The sequence below is a fragment of the Aotus nancymaae genome, unplaced genomic scaffold (genome assembly GCF_030222135.1).
Source record: "Aotus nancymaae isolate 86718 unplaced genomic scaffold, 86718_ANA_hifiasm-v0.15.2.pri h1tg000008l, whole genome shotgun sequence".
Classification (NCBI taxonomy): domain Eukaryota; kingdom Metazoa; phylum Chordata; class Mammalia; order Primates; family Aotidae; genus Aotus; species Aotus nancymaae.
This window is the reverse complement of record NW_026988419.1, coordinates 2138192-2156750: the sequence shown is the minus strand read 5'-3', so window position 1 is coordinate 2156750 and position 18559 is coordinate 2138192. Positions and strand designations below refer to the sequence as shown.

General features: G+C 56.9%; 1 protein-coding gene across 1 annotated transcript; it reads left to right on the top strand.

Annotated features, from left to right (window-relative positions):
- Positions 1-11000: 11000 nt before the first annotated feature.
- ALPI (alkaline phosphatase, intestinal) lies at positions 11001-14092 on the top strand. The gene is made up of 12 exons (XM_064372792.1): positions 11001-11067; positions 11148-11264; positions 11376-11491; positions 11695-11869; positions 11946-12118; positions 12358-12492; positions 12587-12659; positions 12790-12924; positions 13014-13205; positions 13429-13545; positions 13668-13906; positions 14033-14092. The coding sequence occupies exons 1-12, from the start codon at positions 11001-11003 to the stop codon at positions 14090-14092; spliced, it is 1599 nt and encodes a 532-aa protein (XP_064228862.1).
- The last annotated feature ends 4467 nt before the right edge of the window (positions 14093-18559 follow it).

Genomic DNA, 18559 nt, shown 5'->3' with positions numbered 1-18559 from the left:
GCACTGGCCTTGGCCCCCAGCCCTGAAAGCTCGAGGACTGCAGGATAAGCAGCTTGAGGGGCTGTGGCCCCAGCTGGGCCGGGCTCTGTGCTGGTCACTAGAGACTCTGGGTATCTCCTGCCCAGCACAAGGGCCTGTGGGACTCAGACCTCTGTGTGTCAGCCCCTGGGAGGGTCAGGTGGTTGGGGATGAGAAGGGCCGAGGCTGGCAGGCTGGAAACTGCCTCCCTTGGCTGCTGTGGAGGACTGGGGGGCACAGAGGTGCTAGGGTGAAGCGCAGCTTGAGCTGGGCAGTGTCAGTGCCAGAGGGGATGAGGTCGGTCTCAACCAAAAGTGGGCATGGGCTGGAGAGGAAGCGCCAGGAGCCCGAGGCTTGAGTCACACAGGGCAGGGATGGCATCCTGGGCTTTCTCTCCCACCACCCACTCTGGCCAGATAGAGCAATGGACTTAGCCTTGGCCTCCTTGAACAAAGACCCGCAGGCTCCTCAGCTTCCGTGTGTGTCTCCAGCAGACAGTGTCTGCAGCCCCTGGTCATACATGGCCGCAGGCTTCTCCCTCCTCCTTCCTGGGCCAGAGTGGCAGCCCCAGCCCCCTGCTGGGGAGGGACCAGAGACCGTTCCCTCCTGGTGGTGCCCAGCAGCGACAGTACATGTCTGGGCCATTCTCAGTGCTGCCACCTTGAGGGCATTTTTGAGGCCCAAGCAGGCCAGATTTGTCTCCTAGAGAGAAGCATGGGCACTCTTGGGCTCTGCCTAGCCTCCTGGCCTCCCCTTGGGTCCCTTTGTGGAGAAAGGGCCCCCTGCCCCGGTCCTCCCTGGCTTCGCTCAGCAGCCGGCAGCCTGTCTGTTCTGTGCACACCAAGGCTGCAATGGCGAGGCTGTGGGTGGTGTGGGCCCTCCCAGCCTGGCTGGGCAGCTCTGGCCCACCCAGCAGATGGCACTGTACTTGTGCTCGGGGCTTCTGTGGGACCTGGCGCAGTTCAGGCACTATGCGCTCAACGTGGCCCTGTACACACACTTCCCCCACAGCAGGTGCTGGGTGGCCCAAGACTGCTCTGCGGTGATGGCAGAGGTCCAACAGTTGGGACCCAAGTGCAGGGGAGCCCGGCCTGAGAACTCTCCCTACAGGCCAGTGCTGCAGAAGCTGCAGGGGGCCCACAGCCAGCCCAGGACATAGTGGGGAGGAGGGCACTGACCTCAGAGGTCTGCTTTCTGCTGCCCTGAGAGCTGGGTGCTGGGGTCCTAATCTGTCACCTGGCGCAGAGCACCATGCAGCCCATCCCCCATCCATCGCCCTTCCCCACTCCCCACCCTCATGCTCCATACAGCTCCTGCCATGACCCCGCCCCCTCTTCCCAGGCTATCGGGAGCGACTAGACTTGGCGCCCGATACCCTGCAGAAGCAGGCAGACCACTGCAACGACCGCCGCATGGCCTCCAAGCACGTGCAGGAGCTCAGCACCGGCCTCTTCTTTGCCGTTCTGGTCAAGGTGAGCCTTCCAGCCTGGTGCCCCTCACCTCCCTCTGGCTCCCAACCCTCCTGGCCACCAACTCACCAGGAGGCTTCAAGGAGCCCAGGGCAGTGCCAGGAGGTGCCATGGCTGTAGCACTGTCCCTGCAGGAGAGTGGCCCCCTGGAGTCAGAAGCCATGGTGATGGGCGTCCTGAACCAAGCCTTTGATGTGCTGGTGCTGCGCTACGGCGTGCAGAAGCGCATCTACTGCAATGTGAGTGCCCTGGGAGAGCCCGGGGCGGGCAGGGCAGCCCAAGCCGTCCCACACTGCAGGGGTGCAGGCTGTGATGGGTCCCACTCCACCCCTCGCTCCCCCAGCCCTAGCACAAAGCCTACCTGATGGGCCTTGCTGAGACGCCCACCTCTCCCACCTGGGATGGCGGCTCCAGGCCCAGGGTCGGGCCTGGCCCCCTTTCCCAAGGACCCAGGAACCAGAAAGCAGGCCCCTCCATGGGCAGTACAGCTCGGCAGGGTGTGCGGGCTTTGGGGACTGTGCTTATGAGGAACGTGAAGGAATGAAAGGCCAGTGAATGGAAACTGTGTCCCCTGAAGACAAGGGGGAGTACTGTCCCTGACATGGCTACCTCGCTGGGTGACTTGATTCACAGTCTCCAAGGGGACGTGGACCTGTCCTAATGCCGCCTTAGGGGCTTGGCTGCAGCTGGCCCTGGGGTCCTCAGGTCACCACCTGGCCCCTGTGCCTGGCTTGGAATTTCCTAATATCCAGAGTGCCCGGGGAGTGCAGCGTCCAGCCCATTGTGCACAGCAAATGTGGTGCTCATAACCTGGAGCCGGGCAGAAGAGTAAGCACGGAGTCCACCTGCAGAGCCTTGGGGCTCTCTGTCCTGAAGTTCAAGTCTAGGTCACCCTGCAGTGGGCCCAGCCCCGCCTGCACCGACAGATGGCACCAGCAGGGGGCGCAGCACTCCGCCGCCACCGTTCTCTGTTCCCACCTCAGTGCAGTGAGCCCTGGGCCCATTAGCACACACAGCCACGGGCCTCCAAGCCCCCGCCCTTGGCCCGTGGTTACTCTCACCTGCTGCCTCAGCCAGAGGTGGCCTGGCAGGGCCTCCCTGAAGCTCCCTCCAGCCAGGCAGGGGTGGGCCAGGATGGAGGGCCAAGGGCCGCCTCTAAGCAGTGAAGCCCTCCAGAGTGGAAGGGCAGGTGGCCCCCTGTGTGTCCTGTCTCCCCAAGTCCTGGCGAGCCCTCCCCTGCCTCCTGCAGCGCCCCCTTTCCTTCCTCTGTGTCCCCTGGGCTCCCCCAGCATTACAGCCTCCTGGGTGGGGTTTTGGGGCCCCCAGGCCCCCCTAGCTCACCCAGACCCCCTTCTGAGGGCCCTGCTTTCTGGTACCACCTTCCCTTCCTTGGGGACAACCACAGTTGAGAGAGGCGGGGCTCTGCCCTGACCCAGAGCGTTCATCCTGGAGCAGACCAGAGGCCGAGGGAGGGACCTGGGGTCCTGCTGCAGGGGTCAAGGTGGAGCTTCACGTCGACATCAGGCCCTGCCGTCCTTGTCCCCTCACGGCCGGGCTCTGCACAGGTCATCACCATCTTTAGCCTGGTGGAGGGGATCCTACGGGCGGTCATGGCCCTCTAGTATAGTGCTGTTCTGAAGCTGCCGGGCACCCAGGGCCTCCTGGGCCCTGAGGAGGAGGAGGAGGAGGAGGTCAAGTGTGACGAGGAACCTGAGGGCTGATCCTGCTGGCCGAGCTCAGCCCACCCTCCTGCCCCACCCCACTAGCTTTAGGAATAGGACCTGTTGACACCAGGGGGATTTTTAATTTGGATTTTAACAACTCAAAGGCTTGCTTTGGTTTTACTTTAGCATTTTCTTTAATGTTTGCAGCTCAGTTTTTAAACAAACTGCAAGGGAGAGGATGGGCTGGAAGGAAGGCTGAGACCCAGCCAGCAATGAGCCCAGCTCCCCTTCTGCCCTGGCCCCACTGCCCCCTCCAGCCCAGGGAATGGAGCCTTTTCTGCAAACCAGTGTCAGGGAATAAAATCAAGTGTGGAGTGCTGTCTGGTGTGTGGGGTGCCTCTGGGAAGCCTGGGCATGGAATGCCCCTTGCACCCAGGACACGGGACCCAGCTCAGGCTCCACCCCTCGCTGCTGAGCCGATGTCACCACCTGGAGCCTTCCTGTCAGTTCCAGCATGATTCAGAGCCAACCGCCTGGCAGATTGATGCCGGAGTCTCATTCTGCCTGATTAAAAATGTAATTAGTATGCAGGACTGAGAGCGCCCCCGTCACCCTGACGCATGTGGCCATGTCCAACCCTGTCCCCGCTTCCTCTCTGCACCAGCTCCACAGGGCCTGGTGGGGGTCATGGGTTCTGCAACACCCCCTCCCCCATTTTCTTGGCCAGCACTCTGAATGGCCCTGTCTATACCCTGGGTCTGAGTCAGTGCCCTGGCAGCTCCAGATCCGACCCTGTGCTCTGGGGACAGAAGCAGGTCTAGGCCTGGGGGAAGGAAGGAAGCCCTTCCCAACCAGGAGGGGAAACCAGCTCCTGGTGACACAGCCTGGCCCCATCCCACACCCAGTGTTCCGAGCACCCACGGATCCCACCTGCCTTGGGTCCCAGGCAGAGCTGGCTGCCACTGGGCAGTCCCTTCCCCAGCCAGCCGGAGCCCAGCCTGCTCTCCTTCCAGTCTCAGTGAGGGAAGCTCCCTGGCTTGGCTTCCCCGAGAGCTGCCAGAAACTAGGATGAAAGCCACGGTGAGCCCGGCCTCTGCTCCCCGCACCATTTCCTGGGGTGTCGGGATTAACAAGCTCATTTGATCTGGTTACAGTGAATTTTCTTCAAAGAAACGCTCAATAGGGTCCCTTGTCAGAGCCTCGCAGTGCCTGGACCACAGTGACTGGGCACGGCTGCCTTTGTTCTGCCACCATCAAATGGGGCTGGCTGTGGGAGGGGACCAAAGACATCCCACACCTGCCCTCGGTGCCTTCCCTCCTCCAGGGCTCAGCCGCCTCAGGTGGCCTCAGTCTGTGTGTCCTCACACCCCCGAGATGTCCCAGAGGCCACAGTCACCACATCTGTTCCTGTCCCTAGAGCCTTCTCCTGGAGCCAAGTATGTGCAGGGACAGGCGAGCATCTGAGGGTTTGGTGTTGGGGTGAAGGCTGTGTGTGGGGTGCTGCCAGGACCCAGGCAGCCTGTGAGAGCCCCAAAGAGGAGACACCCCAGCCCCCTCCCCTCTACACTCCCCACCCTCTGAGGAGACACCCCAGCCCCTCCCTTCCCCTCCCCTCTGGGCTGCCCACCGTCTGAGGAGCAGTGACCAAGTTCCTCTCTGAGCCTCTCAGGCCAGGCTGGTCCTGCTGTCCCCCAGGGCTTCTCACGGAGCCTGGGAGCTGCTCCTTTGCAGGCAGCACAGACCCAGACGGACACCTGTTCCTACATCCCAGCACCCCCAGGCCCTGGTGAGGAGTAGCCAGGGGAGTCAGCAAGGGGGCTCTCTGCTGCCTGGACTTGCTTGGGAGGCAGATGCTGGGCTCAAACCTTCTCCGGACAGCCTCGCCTCCCCTGCTGGCCCCAGAACATGGCGATTCCCTGGAGGCCATGTCAGACCCAGCCCACCCCATCCAATCTGGGGGAAGTGGAAACTGTATCCGAGAGGGTCAGGTCAGGTCTCTGCCTACAGTGACCTGGCAAGGCTGTGCCCAGGCTGCCCCCACACCCCCCCACCTTGGAGCTCAGAACAGACAGCCCAGCCTTCTCTCCACGCCACTCACATTCAGGCCCTGTCTGCGTTCCCTCCTTTAAGTAACATGGTTGACTCAGCCCGATGCCGCACATTGGCAAGACAGCTCTCCATGGTCCACTGGGGACCCAGCCTCTTATGTGGCCCCTCGCTGAAAGGACTCAACAGAAAGGGTGGGCAGGCACCGATCCTCACCTAAAGGAGGATTTGGCCACTCCCTGAGCTGTCCCGCAGCACCTGCCAGCCAGTGCCCGGCGCACAGAGGGAGACTCTGCCTTTTCCTCAAGGAGACACCATAGGGGAGGGAGGGAGCTGTACTCACCACCGATCTCCTTCTGTGACCAGGGACTGGCGGTGCTCAGAGGACAGGGAGTGTGTTCCCCACCCTGATGGGTCAGTGCTCGTCCCTGGGTCCAGGGGAAGATGGTGCAGGCAGTGGCCCGGCCTGGGGAAGGAGCTGAGGCTCCCAAAGCTTGCATCCACCTTCCTGGAGAGAAACTGACGTCTCCCCAGTTCCTGTTAGGAAGGACCTCAGGAAGGAACTGGGATCACGCAGCCTGGGGTGGCAGCCTCCTGGCCCCTAAGGAGGATGTCAGGCCGCAGAAGGGAGGGATGGGCATGAAGCTTGGGAATTGGGCACTAGAGGAGGCGAGGCCTGTGCAGAGGCACCACCAGATGCCACTCCAGCGGCTCTACCACCCAGCAGCGCCGCCATGAGGCAGGAAGCAGGAGGCCAGGCAGGAGGGGCTGTGATCACTCAGGTGCCAGGAGGAAGGCCTGAGGGGATAGTGCAGCTGTCCAGAGAGGCCTGGTGGGGACAGGCTGCAAAAGTCACAGGTGGGGATGGGCTTTCTCCAGAGAGGTCTGCAGCGCAGATGGTGCTGCTGGCCTGGCCATGGGCAGCTCTGCACATGAACCTGCCCCAGTCCTTGCTGGCCACAGACCAGAGTGGTTCGTAGGTTGGAATCACAGAATTCAGAGGCTGACGGCAGTCGGTATGGGAGTTGGGAGAGCTGAAGTGAATTAAAGATGTGAGCCCTGGTGGAGGCAACAGGATGTGATGCCTTTCACATTAAAGAACGTTCTGGAGAAGGGGGTGATTCTTGGAATGATGAGTATCAATTTGCACAGGCCTGGGTCTGGGTTCCGAATTTCGAACCATATTGTAAGACCATCTCTTTGAACCTTCTCTGTAATTGTGGGTTTTTATGGTTTGGAGGAAATTTTGCTTATTTATGTTGTTGGTTTTTTGGCTTTTGTTTTTTTGAGACAGGATCTCCCTCTGTTGACCAGGCTGGAGTTTGGAGGCTGGAGTGCTGTGGAGCAATCAGGGCCCACTGAGACCTGCACCTCCCTGGCTCAAGAGATCCTCCTGCCTCAGCCTCCCAACTAGGTGGGAATACAAGCGAGTACCGCCATATCCAGCTAGTTTCAAAAATTTGTTGTAGTGATGGGGTCTTACTACGTTGCCCAGGCTGGTCTCAAACTCCTGGGCTCAGGTGATCCTTCCATCTCAGCCTCCCAACATGTTAGGATTATAGTTATGAGCCACCATGCCCAGCCTATTTATTTTTTCATAGATAGAAAGTCATTTGAGGGGGAAACTGATCCATTTTAATAATTTATTTTACTTAAAACCAGTTTTTCTCAACCTCGTTCATGAGCTGTGTTGCATTCTCTAATGTGTATCAATAGTACATTGCTCAGTTCTGGAAAGCACTTAGCCAGATATTTAAAAAACAGCAGAATAGAAGATGGAACAAAAACTCTCCAATAGTGTATTCAGCTTAACAAGTTTTCAGCTCACCAGGGTGCTATTGGAATACAATCGTCCTCCGGGTTCCTGCGAGGCAAGATCAAAGTTAAACCACTAAACACAATCACAGCACCCTTGACTTCAACACATCCTTATACACGCCCGAAGCACCTTTCAGGGCAGAGCTGTCTTCTGTCCCTCACTCTCAAGGGACAACGGTGCACCAGGACCCACCTGCCAGCCACCCCTGCCACTGTCACTACTGCCAGGGGGTGAAGGGGTGGCCAGATCAGGGCTCGGGTGCCTGGCAGAGCTCCCCTTTCGCTGAGCCAAGCCCGTTCCTGTGCCCCAGTTTCCTGCAGGCTGATGCCCCAGGCCCTGCTCGTGCTGCTGTGGGGGCTCCACGGCCTGTTGAGAGACCTCCCAGGAAGCACATGGGGAGGAGGTGGCTGTGTCTTCTGCCTTGGGGGTGGGACAGTCCCTTCTGGTTCCCACCTCAGGTACCTGACCCAAGTTCTCCTGTGGGTGAGGAGTGCCTGCGTGTCTCTCCCTGGTAGGTGGGATGCGCCAGAGGGAGGTTCTGACTACACAGTCCTTAATTAAGAATTGAAGAGATTTGTGCTCTAGGAAGGAGTTACTTCCGTGACCATTTGGCCAACTGTGTGGTGTGCAGACCCTCAGCTTGGAAACGGGGTTTCAAGGATGTTCAGGACTTGCCTTGTGTTAATAAAGGTCAGGGTTTGCCTCTTCCCCCCTCTCCCCCTGCTAACTCTCCAGCAGGCCCTGCACTAATCAAGCCCCACAACGGCCTGGAGACCCAGGCTCTGTGAAAGTTTTCAGAACCAGAAAGAAGTCACTTTTGTCCACCCCTAAGAGCAACAACAAAATAATGCAGGCGGGGGGTTATGAAGGAGGAAGGAACTGGGATCACGCAGCCTGGGGTGGCGGCCTCCTGGCCCCTAAGGAGGATGTCAGGCCGCAGAAGGGAGGGACGGGCATGAAGCTTGGGAATTGGGCACTAGCGGAGTACCCTACGATCAGTGCCCTTATGAAGCCTCTGGGAAGGGCTCTGAGGCACAGATGCCTGTTAACAAGACCTTTTTCCAGGACTTTGCAGCTGGCTACGTGACTCACAAGGACGGCCAGCCGGATATATAGGAACACCTGCCTGATACGCTGTGTCTGCCCGTGAACCGATGTCCGCTCCTGGGATAAGCCCCTGGAACCTGGGCTCTCTTCCTTTCAAAACAACTGTGTAGCAGGACGCAGTGGTGAGTGCCTGTAATCCCAGCTACTCAGGAGGCTGAGGCAGGAGAATTGCTTGAACCCGGGAGGCAGAGGATGCAGTGAGCTGAGATCGCGCCGTTGCACTCCAGCCTGGGCAACAGAGTGATTGAAAAAAAAAAAAAAAACAGAAACAAAAAAAGACAAAAACACAAAACCGACCATGCACTGCTCCTTGTGCCTTTCAAAGCCCCCTTGCCTCCCCTCCGCCGACGCGCCCCTGGTTTATGAGGCCGGGGCTCCGCGTGCGGGGCTGCTGCTGATTCCCTATTAAACTCCATCGTTTCGGAGAGCCTCCCTCTGTTTCTTGAGGTTGACAAGACTCTCACGCTTCCCGTTCCCACATGAGGGAATTAAGGCTTGGAGAGGTTCCGTTCTGAAGGACACCCAGTGAGTGGTGGAGAGAGCGATTCAGCTCAGACCCAAAGGCTATTTAATTTATTTCTTTTAAATCCATGCTTCTCAGCACTCAGCTAGTCACGTATCACCTTGACAGCATTTTGCCATAGCCACTTACTGCCTATGGTATTATTTACTGAACATTTTTTGCTCCATAAGCTCAGTTTTTCCTTAAATCTATTAGAAAAGGAAGCTTGTAACTACAAAACACGGAAGACCCCCATCTCTTGCCATAAACGGAAGGCAACTGTGTGTTCCCAACAAACCGAAGCCACGTTCACAGTGTCCTTAGACGCTTTGAGCTTTATCTTGTTAAAGGGGAGATACCAGAGTGAGGGTGGTAGTGAAACTAAGCAACGTCCACAAGGCATTTCTTTTTCTTTTTCTTTGTTCTGAGATGGAGTCTCACTCTGTTGCCCAGGCTGGAGTACTGTGGTCGGGTGTCAACTCACTATAACCTCTGCTTTCCAAGTTCAAGAGATTCTCCTGCCTCAGCCCCCTGAGTAGCTGGGATTACAGGTGTCTGCCACCATGCCAGGCTAATTTTTTATATTTTTTTGTAGAGACGGGGGTTCCGTAGTGTTAGCCAAGATGGTCTCAATCTCCTGACCTCGTGATCTCCCAAAGTGCTGAGATTACAGGCATGAGCCACCACATCTGGCTTGTATTATTTCTTATAACTACATGTGAATCTGTAGTTCTGTCAAAAATTCCAACTTAAACATGAAACTCAGGGTGGCTGTAACGCCTCCTGACTCACCTTGACTTTGGAATGAATCAATGAATTAATTAATTGCCTGCCCAGTAGTGAGTCTCCTCTGACCTTTAGCCAAGGATGTTCCTGACTCAGCAAGATGAAGCAGGAGGTATTGGGAACTAGGAGGGCAACTACCAGAGGGCAGGAAGGCCCCACGAGGGCGACATCTTCCCTGAGAGCCCCAGGACGACAGTGGGAAGCCAGGCGAGCTGCAGGGAGGAGGACTCCAGAAAGCTCGGCCTGAGGGGAGGCGCATGGCTTGGTGGGGAGTGGGGTGGGACAGGCAGAGGCTGGGCAGCAGGTGAGGTCCCCTGGGCTCTGGGGACCAAGCCTGGGGCTCGGGGTGAACAGGCCTGAGCGGAGGAGGGCTGCTGTGGTTGAGCTGGGGCGGGTGGAGCTGGAGGAGCCTTTTCTACTCAGACCAATTTCTGGATTGGGCTACAAGACACAGTACATCACATTTACCTCCTTCACCATCGCCAAGTGTACGGGGCGGCCGTGCTGAGTACACGCGCATTGCTGTGCAGCTGATCTCCAGAACGTTCTCACCCTGCAGCCCTGAAGCTCTGTCCCCGTTAAACTCCAGCTCTAACCCTAACCCCAACCCCAGCCCTAACCCGCTGCCCCTCCCCCAGTCCCAGGTAACCTCCCTCCGCTTCTGTCTCTATGAATTTGACTCCGCTGGGGACCTCAGAGAAGTGTGTTCATGAGTATTTGTCCTTTGGCACTGTGCATTTCACTGAGCATAATGTCCTCAAGTTCATCCACGTTGTAGCAGGTGTCAGCGCTCCTTCCTCTTCAAGGCTGCGTGGTACTCCACTGGACACGGGTCCCTGTTTGGTTTCTGCATCCCTCCATTGATGGACACGGGTTGCTTCCAGCTCTTGGCTGCTGTGGATGCTGGGAGCATGTCCCCGGCTCGCATTCCTTTGGCTACACACTCAGAGTGGGATGTCTGGACTGGAGCAATACTTTTGAACTCAGCCTGAGGTTACCAAACTCTCAGAGCCCCACGTGAGAGGCCACAGTTCTGGGTGTGCCCTGGGCCCATGGAAAACAGACTCGCCCCAGCTCCGTCTACCTGTGCAGGGAACAGGGGTCAACCTCAAGTGCACAAGCTGCTCTGGAGACACAGCCCAGGCCTGGCTGGCCCGGGGCGCTGGCCCTTCCCTGCACCCCGCATCCTCACGACATAGGTGTGGGCACCCACACACACCAAGTGGGTTCCAGGGCAGCCAGGCCACCGAATGTGCCTCCTTTCATGCTCCTCTGGGGCTCGTGGGCTGTGTGTTCCCAGTCTCACCTCTCTTCACACCAGAACAGAGCCAGGCAGTAACTGGGAAATATGAACCAATGACGCAAAGGAAGGAGTGGCACTGTGAGCCACACCCTGTCCCTTCCCTTCAGCAAGCTTGGCTTCAGGTCACAGGACTGGGCGGGGTCAAGATGGACACCAGGGGCATGAGGAGAGACGTGGAGCATTTATAGCCAGGGGCAAAGTCCTCCCCTGATTTAAACCCAGATAGCCTGCACTGTAGCTGGTATCTGGTGTCCCCACCTCGCCTCCCTCCTGCTGCCCCCAAGACATGCAGGGGCTGTGGGTGCTGCTGCTGCTGGGCCTGAGGCTGCAGCTCTCCCTGGGCATCATCCCAGGTAATGAGGCTCCCCTGCTGTTCTGCACACAGGGCTTCCGCTCACCATGCTGACCTGATCTCTACTCTCCCCCTGGCCAGTTGAGGAGGAGAACCCGGCCTTTTGGAACCGCCAGGCAGCTGAGGCCCTGGATGCTGCCAAGAAGCTTCAGCCCATCCAGAGGGTCGCCAAGAACCTCATCCTCTTCCTGGGCGACGGTGAGTGAGCAAGGCTGTCCAGCCCGCAGCCCTCACAGCCCCGGCACCCGGACCGTTGGTGGTTCCAGGACAGCCCTGGGGCCCAAGCCTCACACATTTCTGCTCCTTCAGGGATGGGGGTACCCACAGTGACAGCCACCAGGATCCTAAAGGGGCAGAATAATGGCAAACTGGGGCCTGAGACGCCCCTGACCATGGACCGCTTCCCATACGTGGCTCTGTCCAAGGTGAGGCCTGAGCCACCTCGGAGTCCTCCAAGTAGAGGGGAGGGGTCAAGGATATGGGGGGTGGCAGGAGGGAGCGACTCCAGACAGCTGGGGCCTGAGTTAGGAGCTGGGGGCAGTTAGGATTCCAGAGGACCAGAACCAGGGCTCTGCTTGGGGTCTGTGTATCTGCCCCAAAGTAGAGCTCAGGGTGTCTCCGTCCCCAGACGTATAATGTGGACAGACAGGTGCCAGACAGCGCAGCCACAGCCACGGCCTACCTGTGTGGGGTCAAGGCCAATTACAAGACTATTGGCTTGAGCGCAGCCGCCCGCTTTGACCAGTGCAACACGACCCGCGGCAACGAGGTCGTCTCCGTGATGAACCGGGCCAAGAAGGCAGGTGAGCTGGGGCCCGCTGTGGGGTCAGGGCCAGGTCACAGACCTCTGTCGCATATCCTGACCTCTGTCACCCTCAGGGAAGTCAGTGGGAGTGGTGACCACCACACGGGTGCAGCACGCCTCGCCAGCCGGTACCTACGCACACACGGTGAACCGCAACTGGTACTCAGATGCTGACATGCCTGCCTCGGCCCGCCAGGAGGGCTGCCAGGACATCGCCACGCAGCTCATCTCCAACGTGGACATTGACGTGAGACCCCAAGGCCAAGGGCTGGGGCTGGGCAGAGGGGAGGGTGGGAACACAGGCTCAGATCCAGGCAACCAACAGCCTGATGGGGCCAGCAGGGTCTGGAGGTTGGAGACCTGGAAGGTGCAGCACCGGCGGGGCCCTTCCCACAGCCCTGGGGAGGGAAGCCAAGGGCTGTGCATGAGGAGGGGGCACGGGGCCAGCCAGACCCCAAACCCACCTGCCCCATCCTCTGTGCCCAGGTGATCCTGGGCGGAGGCCGAAAGTACATGTTTCCCACGGGGACCCCAGACCCTGAGTACCCAAGTGATGCCAGCCAGAATGGAATCAGGCTGGATGGGAAGAATCTGGTGCAGGAATGGCTGGCGAAGTACCAGGTGAGGGGGCTGGTGGGTGTGGGGGGCACAGCAGGGGGAACGCAGGGGTGTGGGGATCGGAGCTGTGGGCTGAGGCCTGGCTGTGTCCCTGCAGGGTGCCCGGTACGTGTGGAACCTCACTGAGCTCATGCAGGCTTCCCTGGACCCGTCTGTGACCCACCTCATGGGTAATGACCCCCTTCCTGCCCTGGCACCCTTTGGACAGCCTCAGATGGCACCTTCTGAGCCTGTGTGCACATCTGCCAGCACCCTCCCACCCCCAGCCTGCCAGTCACCACCGAGCCCCTTGTCCCACAGGCCTCTTTGAGCCCGGAGACACGAAATATGAGATTCACCGAGACCCCGCACGAGACCCCTCCTTGATGGAGATGACGGAGGCCGCCCTACGCCTGCTGAGCAGGAATCCCCTTGGCTTCTACCTCTTCGTGGAGGGTGTGTGGTGTCCCCTGGGGAGTGGAGCAAGGCGGGGCAGGGCAGGACAGGGCAGGTTCAAGCATCACGCCGTTCTGGCCTTCCTGCAGGCGGCCGCATCGACCATGGTCATCATGAGGGCATAGCTTATCGTGCGCTGACGGAGGCGGTCATGTTCGACGACACCATTGAGAGGGCGGGCCAGCTCACCAGCGAGGAGGACACGCTGACCCTCGTCACCGCTGACCACTCCCACGTCTTCTCCTTTGGTGGATACACCTTGCGAGGGAGCTCTGTCTTCGGTAGGCCTGGGCAGAGGGGCAGGTGCTGCTGCATCAATTACGTGGGTGAAGTCGGAGTCTCGGTTTTCTCCTTTGTCAAATATGCGTAATGCTGGCACCTGCTTTGTAGAGATCTTGTGAGGACCGAACCCCTGAACAGGAAAAAAGTGGCGATGCCTGGCACTTGGGAGGCACTCCCACAGCTGCGTTCAGCTCAACCAGAGAGACCCCCATCTCCCTACAGGGCTGGCCCCCAGCAAGGCTCAGGACAGCAAAGCCTACACGTCCATCCTGTATGGCAATGGCCCAGGCTATGCGTTCAGCTCAAGCGTGCGACCAGACGTGAATGACAGCGAGAGCGGTGAGTGGGGCTGGATGGCGGCTCGGCTCGGGTTGCCAGGGGGCCAGGGGGCCAGGGATGGGGGCATTCTCGGGAGGGGGACGCCACCCGCCTTCCCTGAACTGCACTCACCCTCCTACCAGGAAGCCCCGATTACAAGCAGCAGGCGGCGGTGCCCCTGTCGTCCGAGACACACGGAGGCGAAGACGTGGCGGTGTTCGCGCGCGGCCCGCAGGCGCACCTGGTGCACGGCGTGCAGGAGCAGAGCTTCGTAGCACACGTCATGGCCTTCGCCGCCTGCCTGGAGCCCTACGCGGCCTGCGACCTGGCGCCCCCTGCCGGCACCACCAACGCCGCCCCTCCCGCCGGCACCACCAACGCCGCCCCTCCCGCCGGCACCACCAACTCCGCGCCTCCCGCCGGCACCACCAACGCCGCCTCTCCTGCCGGCACCACCAACTCCGCGCCTCCCGCCGACACCACCAACGCCGCCCACCTGGCTCCCCAGTCGCTGCCTCTGCTGGCCGGGACCCTGCTGCTGCTGCTGGGGACTGCCGCTGTTCCCTGAACGCCCCACCCTGGAGTTCTCCTGCTCCCCACCTCCAGGGGTCCTGCCCTGGTCCCCGTCCCCAGCTGCCACTCCCAGAGATCACACACCGGTGTCCTGCCACTGGACCTTCACCTCCTAGAGATAAAGCAGCCTCAACTGGTGCGGCGCTGCCCTTCTTCGCTCCGTATCCCCTCCAGGGAGCAGAAGCACAGGGAGCCGGGGGAGCTGAGCCTGGAATTCCCAGGACCAACCTCCCCTCCACCCCGCCCCCAGCTGCTCTCCGATTCTTCCTCCCAACCCCAGAGACTGCAGATTTGTGCCGTGCGGCTGCCACCCAGCCCCCACCCCGCCTCTAGCCTGAGGAGGACCAAGCAGGCATGGACCCAGAGATGTCCTCCCAGCCGGGACACGACACACTCAGACCGTGTGCCCCACCGTTCTTAGCTTCAGTCCTGGCAGCTAAGGACTTGAGTGCATCAGGATACCTGGAGAAGAGCAGCTTCCCACCACCCTGCAACCCACCTTCTAACCCTGTAACCCACCCAAGGAGGCTCTGGGGTGGGGGATCCCCGGAGGACCTTGACGCAGTCCTCTGCTGTCTCCCCACTGGGATCATTCCACAACCCTGCACCTGACCAGGGGACCAATGAGGCAGATGCTTGTCCCAAGTCGAGGCCACTCAGATGCTCCCAGCCCCACATGCCCATTCCAGTTAAGGAGATCCAAGGAGCACTTGGGGAGCTCTGGGTGCAGGGCAGCAGCCCAGACCCAGAGCCCATGGCCCCTCCCAGGACATCTGAACTCTGGGCATAGATTTCTCAACAAGGAAGACTCCCTGCCTCCTCAAGGCCTCCATTCTCCTGGGAGACAAAGCAATAAATAATAAAAGGGAGTGTTAGACAATGCAATGCCAGTACTACTTCCTAGGAGAAAAATCATGAGTGCCTGTGGGCACGGTGTCTGGAGGAGTGGATAACGCAGGCCAGGAGGGGCTGCTGAGGAGCAGACGGCTGAGCAAGAGACCTGCACAGAGTGGGGGCTTGAGCAAGGCGGCACGGCAGTGCCAAGGCCCCGGGGCAGCACCAGCAGGTGCTCTGGGAGGCCGGTAGCTGGATCAGAGTAGGTGAGTGGGTAGGTGGGTAGAAGGGGGGAAAGCCTGTGGGTCAGGAGAGTGGGGGGCATAGGGGACCGTGAAGTCTGGGTGGAGGGGGGTGGTTGGAGGTCTTTGAGGGGGCTGTGGCCCTCCCTGGTTGGGAAATGAGCGCTCTGGCTGCTGCCAGAAGAAGGGTCTGGTCTTTTGGGTGGAGGGTGTGGGTGGTAGAGGGTAGAGGGCAGAGGTGAGAGCTGGTGAAGGAGCAGACTCTGGTGTTTCTGACCTGCCTCCGAAAGCATTCTGGAGCACCCATCCCAGTATACCCATACTTAGTACCACACCTGCCCCAAGAGAACACTGAAAAGAATTAAATAAAGGTGAAATCAACCACATATTCCAGCAAATTCTACAGTATTACAAATGTATTTGTACATTTACAGAGGTGTGAAAAAGCATCTTGCTTTTGCAAGAAATAGTACCATGATTCAATATGATCTCTTATTTACTAAAACCTTGAAATAAAATTGTAAAACATCAGTTTGAAGATCTGGCTCTCAGGGTAGTTTTCTTAATCCTTGGTTTTAGTGGCTGTCACAAAAATATTGGAGCTGATTGGAGGAGCCCTGATCGCACGTGTGAACAGCTGTAGGACTACAGCCTGGGAAACGAGAATCTATGTCTAAAAAACAAAATAAAATCATTAATTTTATGGTATGGAAATTACATCTAAATTTTTAAAAACAGATTCGAATATATAATCTGCTTTCAAGTTTTTTTAAATGTGTGGGGCTGAGGATTTTATCAGACACATACATTTTTGACCACAAAATTCATATATCAATGAAAACACTCTCAAACTTCTGTTCTAAAAAAATGCTCTTTCCTTGGCATGAGTTTTCATTCCAAGATGATTACTTTCTCATTTTTTTCATTGAAAGGACATCTTTACCTTGGAGCAGATGCAAGAAAATACATTTATTTTTCAAGCTTTTTCCTGATTGCCTAAAACAAGTAGCTCTTGTCATCTCAAAAGTGTAAGCACTTTGGTCTTTAGGAATGAGGAAGGCTGGGCACGGTGGCTCACACCTGTAATCCTAACACTTTGGGAGGCCAATGGGGACAGATCATTCGAGGTCAGGAGTTTGAGACCAGCCTGGTCAACATGGTGAAACTACATCTCTACTAAAAATACAAAAATTAGGCGCAGGCACCTGTAATCCCAGCTACTCAGGAGGAGGCTGAGACAGGAGAATCACTTGAACCCAGGAGGCAGAGGTTGTAGTGAGCTGAGATCATGCCACTGCCTCCAGCCTAGGTGACAGAGGGAGACTCCCTTTCAAAAAAAAAAAAAGAAGGAGGGAGGTGGGAGTGGGGGCGAGGGTTGAAAAGTTACCTATCAGGTGCAAGTTCACTTTATGGGTATTGGGTTCACTAGAAGCCTAATCCCTACCAGTATGCAGTCTACCCATGTAATGAACCAGCACATGTACCCCTGAATCTAAAATTTAAAAAAGAATATTCACAAGGAAAAAAAGACTCAATCACAGGGAAACAGAAACAGAGACATACATTAAAATTTACTGATAAATTTTTTAAAAAATAAGGGGGGAAGGAAAGTTAAGCAGAGAGGGAGGGAAACTTGGGACAACCCTCTTCAGTATTTTGCCATAAAGATAGGTCATTCTGTGTGTCTGGAAAGTTTTCATGGTCACACCTAATCTCCTTACTAAGTATAGTAAAGATTCTACTCTAACACTACAGGCTTGGCTTTATAAAATTAGCCCACTGATGGCCTCCTGCAAAATTCTATGTGCCCTTCAGGCTTCCACTTCCTCCCTACACCGATTAGACTGGGGACGAGCCAACAAGTGAGGGGTAAGGACGAACCTACCCCTGCACCCTGATTCGTATCCAGAATCCTTTTTGAAAAAATCCTTTCTGAGTAGGTATTCCATCCATGGTTGCATTTTTACCGTTTCCCATATGACACTGCTTTTTGTTTAAAGAAGACATTTACTATCGGCAATATATCTTGTCTGCTGTATCTTCCCTCTAATGGCTCATGAAAAAAAAAGCAAAGAAAGAAAAGAAAGCAGCAGCATGTGTATTTCATTATCGGAACAGAACCTGGCAAATACCTTCAGCTGAGCCACGTTGGGAACATCTGTGCTTTCAGCCCACTGCAAAGCAAACCTCCCACACTGCGTAATTTGCTCTAACACGAGTTTCTTCCAATCTTCGGCAGTGTTTTCTCTACATCTTCCAAGGTGTTTGCTGACAAAGAAATACCTTTCGGTTTGTCAGCAGATCATTTACTGCTCATTGTTTCTGCCATGTTTCCCGCAGCAGAAAGAGTAAGTGTCTGCTTGGTGGTAGGTGTTTTTAGTCTCATGCTATCAGGCAAAAACTTTAAAAGAGCTTTCCAAATATTCATCATTGCTTAGGGAAATACTAAGAAGTACTGGGCTGAACTGTACAGAACTTTAAACATTGCTGGGAAAAAACTGCACAGGTTTCTCTTCGGTTCTGAAAGCTTAGTTTTAGACACCTTGCCAACCACGAGGATTTCACACTGCTGAAGACCAATCCTCCAGGCACAAGGCACCCGTGGCAGACTTCAGCAGCAACCAGAGTGGGAGAAATTCAAAGAGTTGTGTTGCTTATTTTATTTATTAGGGGCCAACTTCTGTTCAGGGCTGTGCCCTGAGCTCAGCCAGGAGTAATGCGGAGTTCTCAGCTCTCCCTTCTGCTGTGGTTCACCTGCTCTGGGTTTTTCGTGCTAGTTGCAGATTCCTTACAGTAATCTTGTGTGAGCCACTTGGCCATTTTGGAGGATGAGTTCAGTTAAAACTAGATCATATAATCCGTCAATCCACTTAGACAGACACACTAAACTCTAATAATCCTTCGCAATCCGCTGAAAGCGTGCAATCCAGAGTGGGTACTGTGTCAACCCCTGGCCTGGGGCACCCAACTCCCTTCCTCCGGGACACCCGAGAACTGTGTGGAGTGGGTGCCTGCTTGAAGGGTGAAGGTGCCAGCACACAGCTCGATATTAAGCATGAGCTCTTGGGGCACCCACAGCCCAGGGCTGTGGCAAGGCATGTGGTGAGCTCAGCAAACAGTAAGCACTCAGGAGGGCCTGACACCCCTTAACCAAACCCCAAGGTCCAGGTTAGTTCTGAAGTGCTTGAGTATTGGGCAGGATGCTCAGGCTGAGCAACTCCCTGTGAGCAGGGGCGTCTCACTCCCTGCAGAGCACAGACTCCAGAAGGCACTACAGGTTCAGTCCCCACCAGACTCAGAGCCCCCTGCCCATTGAGTTCCCTAGAGCCCCTGCCCCAGTGATTGGCACAGGAAGCCTCGTGATCTAGGGAGAGGAGCACACTCCC